Below are 11182 nucleotides of genomic sequence, written 5' to 3'. Positions count from 1 at the left end.
TAAACAAACAGCTGGTGGGGCTAGGGTAGGCTCTTTAGGACTTGAGAAAGTGTTAGAGGCCAGAGTTTAAGGGTTAAAGGTTTGTTTGTTTGTTTTATTTGGATCTCCATTAGTGATACTAAATGTAGTATCACTATTCTTCCTGGAGTCCTAAAAGGTAAAGCCTGACCTGATCCAATGGTCCTCCCACAGTCTGTACTCAGAGACGATGTTGGGTAAAGGTTAGGGGTCAGAGTTTAAGGGTTAAAGGTAAAGCCTGACCTGATCCAATGGTCCTCCCACAGTCTGTACTCAGTGTCAATGTTGGGTAAAGGTTAGGGGTCAGAGTTTAAGGGTTAAAGGTAAGCCTGACCTGATCCAATGGTCCTCCCATATTCGGTACTCAGGGACGATGTTGGGTTAGGGTTAGGGGTTAGAGTTTAAGGGTCAAAGGTTAAAGGTAAAGCCTGACCTGATCCAATGGTCCTCCCATATTCGGTACTCAGGGACGATGTTGGGTTAGGGTTAGGGGTTAGAGTTTAAGGGTCAAAGGTTAAAGGTAAAGCCAGACCTGATCCAATGGTCCTCCCATATTCGGTACTCAGGGATGATGTTGGGTAAGGGTTAGAGGTCAGAGTTTAAGGGTTAAAAGTAAAGCCTGACCTGATCCAAAGGTCCTCCCACAGCCTGTACTCAGGGATGATGTTGGGTAAGGGTTAGAGGTCAGAGTTTAAGGGTTAAAGGTAAAGCCTGACCTGATCCAATGGTCCTCCCACAGTCGGTACTCAGGGACGATGTTGGGGGATGCTGCGCTGCTGTTGTGATCTTGCCGAGCCTTCGTCATGGCCTGAAACAGACACAGTTACAGTCAATCACTTAGTCTAACATTTAGCAAAAAGGACAAGCTACAGACAGATCCTGTCCACTGCAATGTTTTTGTTGTTCATCATGAATCACAGAAGGTGTAACTAGGGATGAACTAGTACAAGATCACAGTATTTCGTTACTCACGCCTTCATACGTGGTCTGGGCCTGGTCAAAAAACATTGTTTATCACAAACCACAAAAGGTACATGTAGCAATTGGAATGAACTAGTAAATGACAACAGTACAGTGCTACTCACCCCTTCGTACGTGGTCTGTGCCTGCTCAAAGAATCCCTGCTGTTCATACGCTATGGCAGTGGCTGTCTCGGGGAACCTGGACAACAATAACAGTAGGAACATTAGCAACACATGGACAGAGCATTTAGTAAGGTTCACCTAGTCCCATTGCAGTCCCATAAACCGGCACAATGGCCTAGTGGTTAGAGTGTTCGCCTTGCATTCGGTAGGTCGTGAGTTCGATCCCCGGCCGAGTCATACCAAAGACTTTAAAAATGGTACATGCTGCTTTCTCTGCTTTGCACTCAGCACTAATGAGGAAGAGTATGGAAGTTTAACACACATTACTACCAGCGGACCAGCCCCCTGCTGTAGTGGCTTGCACATGTGTGGCCCAAGGGCTACAGAAATGGAGATGGGCGCCACCCCTACGCATCTGTTACTGATGTACGGGCAACTTTAACTTTTTTTACCTAGTCCCATCAGTATCTAGAGGGTCGGGGACTATGGTTACTTCCAGCACAAGCTTAGGGAAGGCTAAGAAGACAATATATGGAAAGCACTGCCAAAATATTTATGGGGAGCAAATTGTAAATGGGACTGTCTTGAAGACATAGGTGCTTCTGTGGTCAGGGGCTGTCGGGTTCAGAGGGGGTACCGTGGCCAAGGGGTGTTGGCATGGCTAGGGGGTTGTTAACATCATGAAGGGGGGGAAGGCTAGGGGGTTGTGAACATCATGAAGGGGGGGGGGCTAGGAGGTTGTTAACATCATGAAGGGGGGAAGGCTAGGGGGTTGTGAACATGAGAGTGGGTACTTACTTGCACCTCTTCTGCCAGAGCCCCGCCCACATGTCCTCCTCTCTCAGCAGCGAGTACAGTTCAGACAGCATGTCTAACGTCTCCTGTCAATCAAATACAGTCAGCTGTCAATCAAATACAGTACAGTGCAGCGAGTACAGTTCCGACAGCATGTCTAACGTCTCTGTCAATCAAATACAATCAGCTGTCAATCAAAAACAGTCAGCTGTCAATCAAAACAGTCAGCAGTCAATCAAAAGCAGCTGTCATTCAAATAGTCAGCTGTCAATCAAATATATTTTGCTGTCAATCAAAAACAGTTTGCTGTCAATCAAAAAGTTATGTTTCAATCAAAATATACAGTCAGCTGTCAATCACCACTGTATTTTGCCTCTTACACATCATGTGAACATGTTATTAGGACTCTTATATTTTATCTGACCTTTACCTCCCTCATGACCTTAATGAAAACCGACCTGCAGGCCAATTTGAGCTTTTCATGAATAAACAAACTTTTAAGGTTTAAACAAACAAACCTGGTTAAGAGGAGTGATGCCCTCCTGTTCGTAGTACTCATTAGGTTGTTTGGTTTTGCTCTGGGTGCTGAAGGGTTAGGGTTGGGGTTAGGGGTAGGGTGTGTAAGGTGTGACCATGTACCTGGTTTGGGGGGGTGATGCCCTCCTGTTCGTAGTACTCGTTAGGTTGCTTGGTTTTGCTCTGGGTGCTGAAGGGTTAGGGGTAGGGGTAGGATGTGTAAGGTGTGACCATGTACCTGGTTTGGGGGAGTGATTCCCTCCTGTTCGTAGTACTCATTTGGTTGCTTGGTTTTGCTCTGGGTGCTGAAGGGTTAGGGGTAGGGGTAGGATGTGTAAGGTGTGACCATGTACCTGGTTTGGGGGAGTGATTCCCTCCTGTTCGTAGTACTCATTGTAGTTCTCATTAGGGTGTTCGGGTCTGAGTCTGGGTGCTGCAGGGTTAGGGTTAGGGGTAGGGGTAGGATGTGTAAGGTATGAATGTGTACCTGGTTTGGGGGAGTGATACCCTCCTGTTCGTAGTACTCGTTTGGTTGCTGGGTTTTGCTCTGGGTGCTGAAGGGTTAGGGTTAGGGGTAGGGGTAGGATGTGTAAGGTGCGAACATGTACCTGGTTGGGAGGAGTGATGCCCTCCTGTTCGTAGTACTCGTTAGGTTGTTTGGTTTTGCTCTGGGTGCTGAAGCCGCTCTCAAAGGCGCTCTGCTCCAGCATCAGGGTCGAGCGGTGCCACAAGTTGTGGGTCTTACCCAGGTACTGTAAACAAGCAAACAACAACAAATAAACAAAACAGAAAACACACATGAGCGCCTTAATCAATGAATAAAGTTACACACTTTGAGGTACAGCAACATGTCATCTGGACCTTACATGTACCTGACACACAAGAATGAAAATATGACAAAGAATACACATGTCTGAAAACTGACAAATACAAAATGCACCATTAAAGACTATCTAAAAAGCACAGATCAAAATTTAATAGATGGCCTATCAAATAAGCCGTGTTTGGATTCTCTCTTTATTTAGATGAAGTCCAGAACTACAGCGTACCTTGAGCACACATGGTCTGATGGGGATGGGGGGTACACAGCGCGAAATTCCCTCCACAAACGTGTGGATCGCGCTGGGCTGGCATTCCTTCTGGAACACATGGGAGCCACTGCATAGGAAGGGGCCTAGCTCTCCGGACAGGTGCTGTAAACAAACAAACAAACAAACAAGTCAGAGGGACTCTATACTGGGCTGGCATTCCTTCTGGAACACATGGGAGCCACTGCACAGGAAGGGACCTAGCTCTCCGGACAGGTGCTGTAAACAAACAAACAAACAAACAAGTCAGAGGGACTCTACGCTGGGCTGGCATTCCTTCTGGAACACATGGGACCCACTGCACAGGAACGGGCCTAGCTCTCCGGACAGGTGCTGTAAACAAACAAACAAACAAACAAACAAGTCAGAGGGACTCTGCGCTAGGCTGGCATTCCTTCTGGAACACATGGGAACCACTGCATAGGAATGGGCCTAGCTCTCCCGACAGGTGCTGTAAACAAACAAACAAACAAACAAGTAAGAGGGACTCTGTGCTGGGCTGACATTCCTTCTGGAACACATGGGACCCACTGCACAGGAACGGGCCTAGCTCTCCGGACAGGTGCTGTAGTAAACAAACAAACAAACAAACAAGTCAGAGGGACTCCGTGCTAGGCTGGCATTCCTTCTGGAACACATGGGAACCTGATCGGACTGCACAGGAAAGGACCTAGCTATCCTGTTAAATGCTGTGGACAGAAAAAAAAAGAAAAATGATTGAAGTCAGAATTAACTGATTGCTGCACATCAATTTGCTAAAAAAAGATGCAATGGCAACTTGCCATTTGACATTGAGTCACCTCTTCGTTGTGAATAAAGCAAAGATAAGAATAGTGAGGCTTTGGAATGATTATCTGTAATGGTCACAAACAAGAGAGGGCCCATGAATGATCCTTGTGGAACCCTACACAATACACAGACAGAATTACACTTTGTATTAGATAAAAGCAGGGACTTGCCTGTTGCTGTCTCTCACTGAGCACCTTCCAGAGCCGGGGGAACAGCTCGACCCATGTGCTGTGGGACAGCTGCGTGCTGTAGTGGCACAGCTGTGACACTGCTGTCAGGAACGAGATCGTCTGGGGAACAACAACAACATTGTCAGTTTTAGTTTGCTACATTTGTAACAAATTAAACATTTTCACAGCCTGGGGGAACAGCTCAACCCAGGTACTGTGGGACAGCTGTGTGCTGCAGTGGCACAGCTGCGACACTGCTGTCAGGAACGAGATCGTCTGGAATAGCAACAACATGTGTCAGTTTTAGTTTGCTACTTTTGTAACTACACGTGTAACAAAACCTTGACACTTTCACAGCTGGGTTAGGTGCCAGCGGACAGCTGTGTGCTGTAAATTGTCTGCGGAAACGGCAACTTTATGTGTCAATTTTTTACTCAACATGCTATAGCTGGTATATGCTACATATCTTCATGTAAACTTAACAAACAACCACACAATTTGTAACAAAAATGCACCATTGAATATAAATATTCCTAAGTCTTGGTTATACCTTCAAATGCAATATTTGTGGCAACATGTGTTGCTTCATATGCAACATTTGCTCTAAAACTTTCTCAGTTAACATTATTACCTAAATATTTTAGATATTGTAGAGAACAGGAAAAGCTGGTCCTCTCTTACCTTGACTTCCTTGAGAGACTCGAGGAACTTGCCGTGGCGGTTCGTGAGCACGCTCAGCTGGTGTCGAAGGTCACCCTTGCTGACCTCCTCGCGACCCGACGAGTCCTTGGACTTCCCCTCGTCAGAGGTCAGCTCAATGTCAATCTCCATGTCCTGTCAGCAACATACCATAGAAGGATGGAGGTCAGAGGTCATGACATATGAAATCATACCATATATGGGTAAAGGTTTACTGAGGTCAGCTCAATGTCAATCTCCATGTCCTGTCAGCAGCAAAATGCCATATAAGGATGAAGGTCATAGGTCATGACATATGAAACCATATCATATATGGTTCATGAGCTCTAGCTCCATACCATATAAGAAAGAAAGTGACAGGTCATTAAATTTTTCTACTAAAAAATTTCCAATATACAGCTATATTCAATGTACAATTCAGAACATCTGAAGGTCTGAGTAACTTACAAGCCTTTTTTTATGATAAACTTTAAAGATTAGTAAAAAAGAAAAAGAAAAGAAAAAAAAAGTGTTCTGACCTCCTCCTGCTTCTCCCCCTCCACATCCATGGGCTCTTCCTTGACCCTCATCGCCATGGCGAAGGCCATCTTGTCCCGGCTGTCCGCCAGGTTTATCACATGGGTGATGGACGGGAGCATGGAGAGCTGGGAGTGACTGGACACAGGGGTGGACCGGTCTGACACCGCTAGCATCAACTAGAAAAAGAAGCAGAGAATAGTCAAGATCCGTTGATGAAGGTTAGACATCCAGGTAATAAGATACGACAAAAAGCAGTTACTCAAGCAACAGGATATGATTTTGGAAACAGTCAGACGTCTCAGGCATCCATCCGGTGTCTTTCATCAGTGACACAGGAGAAATCTTGTTGGAGTTTATATATCCCAGCTGTGAATGGATATGCAAAGGAGATCTAGTTGGAGAACCCTTTTTGCATATTAATTCATATAATGTCATGTAGTTAGGATAAACCTGTTCTCGAACTACATGTAGATCTCTTTGAGAACTTTGACAACAAAGAAACAGTCCCCAACTCACCTCGGTGCACTGTTTGACCCAGAAGTGTGTCCCCATGGATTCCCAGTTCTGTGAGCAGGTGATGTAAAGTAGCCTGTCATACAGACGGCGCCGGATGCTCTGGTCGAAAACCTCCACAAACTTGGCCCTGATGTGCGACTGCACACACCGCAGCCCAGCTAGGAAGGCTGGCTCCAGCTTAACGGTCAGCTCGCTGCCTCGCAACGACTCATCTCTGTAAACAAACAAACAAACAAACATTAGAGAACACAAACTTGGCCCTGATGTGCGACTGCACACACCGCAGCCCAGCTAGGAAGGCTGGTTCTAGCTTAACGGTCAGCTCGCTGCCTCGTAACGACTCATCTCTGTAAACAAACAAACAAACAAACAAACAAACATTAGGAGAACACAAACTTGGCCCTGATGTGCGACTGCACACACCGCAGCCCAGCTAGGAAGGCTGGTTCTAGCTTAACGGTCAGCTCGCTGCCTCGTAACGACTCATCTCTGTAAACAAACAAACAAACAAACAAACAAACATTAGAACACAAACTTGGCCCTGATGTGCGACTGCACACACCGAAGCCCAGCTAGGAAGGCTGGTTCTAGCTTAACGGTCAGCTCGCTGCCTCGCAACGACTCATCTCTGTAAACAAACAAACAAACAAACAAACATTAGGAGAACACAAACTTGGCCCTGATGTCTTTCGTATCCAAGTTAGTGAAGACTTAAACAAATAAAACACTTGAAACAGTGTTATCTTGGTCATTCTGAATAGAGTTAAACTGCAATTTGCAACACAAGGAATTGGACTTTAGACTGATCGACTCTTGTCTTTGTCAAGGAATGGGATGGACAAATCCTTGACAAAGACAGCATTCGATCAGCCAAAAATTTGGTTAAGTCCAATTCCTTGTGTTGGAAAACACTTTTTATGAGTTAAGGGTTAACTCCAACACTCAATGACTATAAGCAAACTGACCTGTAGATGTAGTTGACCAGCTCCAGGAACTGTGCGTTGAGCTCGTTGTCGTCGGGGAAACGTTTCTCTGTGAAGTGCATCATCTTGGTGAGAAGGTGGGCCTTCTCCTTCAGGGTGGGGGTGGCGTTCACTGCCATGGGGCCCTGGGGTGGGGGAAGAACACAGCCTCAGCATTTTACCTCCCCAACCAAAAGCCAGGTACCAATTTTCCGAGCTGCACATGTAGGTCGAGTGACAATATCTAGCAAGGAATGCTGGGATTCAAACCAGTGACCTCTTGATCTTACCCTAGCCTTGGCACCTACCACTTTAGCTCCCAAATGAAGTTGAAAGGTACACGGAATACATGTCAAGTTAACCACCCTAAGTCATGACTGATGGTAAAAGTCATAGTACAAACTTTAAGGTAAACTTTCTTCCAGCACAAAGGTGCACACAGATAAAAACGACAACTGTCGCCTTCTTCAGGATCAATACTGATGACTTATCACTTCACAACGTAAAACCTATTAAACATGGGATCTTGCAGATACGTAATGTCAGCAATTGGCATGTCAGCAATTGGTCAAACGTGCCAGGAAGTTGCTGACCTTGATCTTGATCCACTCCTCCATGATGCGAGTGATGGCCTTGAGGATCTTGGCGTCCGGCGAGCGCTCGATCAGCTGCGTCAGGATCACCTGGATGAAGTTCTTCCTCATCTCCGCGCTCATCACCGCCACCCGGGTCTTAATCAGGTCCAGACTCAGGATGATCAGGTCACTCGACACTGAGAATAAACAGAACACAGAGGGTTCAAACGTTTGAGCCCTAAATTCAGAACACATCCACAACATCTAAGCAGACGTAGTATCTAGTATGTGACTATACTGCTGCAGTAGTCTGCTAGTCTTCCAGACCAAAGACAAGGAACTAGAAAAACTGATGTACAAGTGTTGATGGAAAACAAGGTTATCGACAACCAAGACACAGTCGACATTTTGGTGACAGTCTGTCACCTTCCTCAGAGCAATTCTAACTGGTTCACATTGCACTACAGCTTAAGGTGTCACAGCTTACCAATATGGAAACTTTACGTCTTGGTTCTGAATAATGAACCTTGAAGTGTTAATCTTCATCGATGTAAACAACCTTGCTATCCATTCAGTCTACAACCTGATGACATTCTTCTAAATATTCTAGAAGATGAAAGGAGTTGAAATGTACTTCAATGTTTACGTAATGTTTCATTATCTTGCTGAGTGAACGTAAGCCGATACTTACTTGTGGTCCCCTCCCCTGCTGCCGCAGCAGGTGTCAGGTGTTCTCTCACCATCTTCTGCAGCGTCCGCATGAACACTGAGATAAGTCTGAACAAACAAACAAGCAAACAAACATGAACACCGACATCAGCCCAAACAAACAAACAAACATGAACACTTTGAGAGAGAGAGAGGCTTTGATCACAGAGATCACAGAGATCAGCCTGAGATCAGCCTGAACAAACAAACACACATGTATCTGTATCTATATAACAGGACTGGTACAACTGCACATTGACATAACACACCTCCAAGCAAACTTAAATGCAGTACCTGTCTATGTAGCTGGCATTGTGACACATGTAGATGTGTGGTTACCTGTCTATGTAGCTGGCATTGTGTCACATGTAGATGTGTGGTTACCTGTCTATGTAGCTGGCATTGTTGACACAAGCAGACTTCAGGATCCACAGAGTACCAAACAGGCTGGAGGGACTACCGTTGGCTGCCCTAAACAAGAAAACAAGACACATTTAGTACATATGTAGGACAAAAACCAGATAAACTACTAACAGAACAAAAAAATTAAGTCAAAGTCAAAGTCAAAGAGAAATTATTCCTTACAAACATGATTGTACTTCTAACATTGGGTAATATCTTCAAACATAACTTTAAGAAAATGCTCCTTACTTCTCGTAGTTGGTGAGCCCCTCGTAGATGACCTTCCCCACAGCGGCATACAAACACTCCAGTTCCTCATACTGGGAGGCTACGCTGGAGGTGCCTGGGGGGGGGGGGGGGGGGAGGGGGGCACAGACATGGCTTTAGACAATTTTTTAAGGCCACACCAATTTAATTTCTTGGTTCACGGATTTTTTCATAAAAAATATGGAGCGAGAGGGCGAAATAAAAATAAAAATAAAAATTGTAAAATGGTTGGGGTAAAGCTAACGGCTAATACAAAACATAAAGAAAAAACGTTTTCAGCTTGAAAAAAGTACAAAACCACTATTATTATACAGTAACAGCACCTGTACCCACACTTTAAGGAGCTTATAATATAAAGGCCAATTTGCTACACCAGAAAGCTGGTGAATGGTTTCATTAATGGTGAAAATTTGCTGAGTGGTAATTTTTTTTTTTTTTCCAAAAAATAGGAGCGAGCGAATCCGTGAACCAAGAAATTAAATTGGTGTGGCCTAAAGAAGACATTAATGAACTTTGGTCTGCAAAAGTTTGTTTGTTTGAACCAAATATTTATTCATGAAAAGCTCAAATTGGCCTGCAGGCCGCTTTTCATTGAGGTCATGAGGAAGGTAAGGGTCAGATAAAATATGACAGATACAGATCACATCAAGTCCTAAAAATCTATCAACATGTATCACTGCATTAAATGGTACAAAAATATAAAGAAGAACGAAAGCTCAGGGTTCACAGTCCGTGTCCGTTCGGTTTGGTCATTATAAGCAGTCAGAACAGTTGAAAAGAAAAAAGATCAGCTTTTTCTTTTGAAATGTATAAATCTGGAATTCTCCTTACTTTGCTATATATCAAAGAAGAGCATGAAAATGATTCTACTCACTTGGTTCAGTAGGGAAGATGCTCATGAGTTTGGCCAGAAGCTGCTGAACAAATCTCACCACCTGGGGGAAATAGACAAGACAAGTACTTTGAAACAAGTTACTCTACATCTGAGTAACATTCACTCACTTACTCAATCCTCCTCTGGGCCACAACACACCTTTCAATGAGAAATAAGCCAGAAGTTGAAATATTTGATGACCATGGTTGACCTCAAACAAGCAAACAAAAGACTGTAAGACACAAATTTAAATGTCCGAATCTGGTATTCAAATTTTTGATGCCGCCACAGGCAGAACATGGTTGAATATTCAATGGAAGCCCACATGATACAGACAGGTCCGGAACACCCATATTGAACCAAGGCATGACATGTATAATATAACTACATTTATAATAACTGATAGACTTTGAACCTTCTGGTTGCCACATGTCATACAGGCCGCGATGTTCTGTATGTAACTATGACAACTGTAACTAACAGGGAAACTCTACCTTCTGGTTGCCACATGTCATGCAGGCCGCGATGTTCTGTACGTAACTATGACAACTGTAACTAACAGGAAAACTCTACCTTCTGGTTGCCACATGTCATACAGGCCGCGATGTTCTGTATGCAACTATGACAACTTTAACTAAGTGGAAAACTCTACCTTCTGGTTGCCACATGTCATACAGGCTGCGATGCCCCGCTGCAGTGGTTTAAAGGTTGCCAGGATGTTCTGGGGTGAGAGGGTCCCCAGCAAGTACGTCAGGAGCTCCAGCGCTGTGCAGATGTTGGCAAAGTTGGCCTGCCCGCTCTGGTCCTTGGGAAAACAACCCACTTAACATGTGCACTTTCTTATACATACATGTACTGCACACACATAATTCTACACACACACGTGCATGCACACATGCACACACACACACACACAGAAAAGCACACAAATACATCAACGCAAAATACGCCCATTTTTATATGATGTATAAAAACACACATTTCTACTGTTAAGCAATGTCAACAGCAGACAACAAGCTTTAAATGGTACATCTAAGCACGTTATCGTTTAAACTCCACAGTTTTGATACATCGCAATACCGAGATCAACCCTTCATAAAGCCCCCTTTACAAATCAAGAATTTAGCTCGGCCGAGTTGTCAGCGAGCTCTAAATTACGAGGAGGCATGACCCTGATGCCTACGAACATATGGCAGAGT

The 11182-nt window shown here is 44.5% G+C and overlaps 2 protein-coding genes across 2 annotated transcripts in view; both read right to left on the bottom strand.

The window, feature by feature from the left end:
* The window catches only part of LOC118425102 (transformation/transcription domain-associated protein-like), a 4724-nt gene extending 3904 nt beyond the window's left edge, over positions 1–820 (bottom strand). The window contains exon 1 of the mRNA XM_035833921.1: positions 735–820. The gene's annotated coding sequence lies outside the window, so the exon portion shown is untranslated. The remainder of the gene's footprint in view (positions 1–734) is intronic.
* Positions 821–969: 149 nt separating this feature from the next.
* The window catches only part of LOC118425101 (transformation/transcription domain-associated protein-like), a 34484-nt gene continuing 24271 nt past the window's right edge, over positions 970–11182 (bottom strand). The window contains exons 30-45 of the mRNA XM_035833920.1: positions 10636–10788; positions 9984–10044; positions 9092–9185; positions 8825–8911; positions 8424–8509; positions 7751–7929; positions 7161–7303; positions 6196–6409; positions 5679–5855; positions 5143–5295; positions 4462–4581; positions 3464–3607; positions 3023–3166; positions 1902–1984; positions 1104–1179; positions 970–1011 (exon numbers count right to left, since the gene is read on the bottom strand). Coding sequence (XP_035689813.1) covers positions 970–1011; positions 1104–1179; positions 1902–1984; positions 3023–3166; positions 3464–3607; positions 4462–4581; positions 5143–5295; positions 5679–5855; positions 6196–6409; positions 7161–7303; positions 7751–7929; positions 8424–8509; positions 8825–8911; positions 9092–9185; positions 9984–10044; positions 10636–10788 — 1956 coding nt within the window. The remainder of the gene's footprint in view (positions 1012–1103; positions 1180–1901; positions 1985–3022; positions 3167–3463; positions 3608–4461; positions 4582–5142; positions 5296–5678; positions 5856–6195; positions 6410–7160; positions 7304–7750; positions 7930–8423; positions 8510–8824; positions 8912–9091; positions 9186–9983; positions 10045–10635; positions 10789–11182) is intronic.

The sequence above is a fragment of the Branchiostoma floridae genome, chromosome 10, assembly GCF_000003815.2.
Source record: "Branchiostoma floridae strain S238N-H82 chromosome 10, Bfl_VNyyK, whole genome shotgun sequence".
In the NCBI taxonomy this organism is placed as follows: Eukaryota; Metazoa; Chordata; class Leptocardii; order Amphioxiformes; family Branchiostomatidae; genus Branchiostoma; species Branchiostoma floridae.
This window is presented reverse-complemented; position numbering and strand designations above follow the sequence as displayed.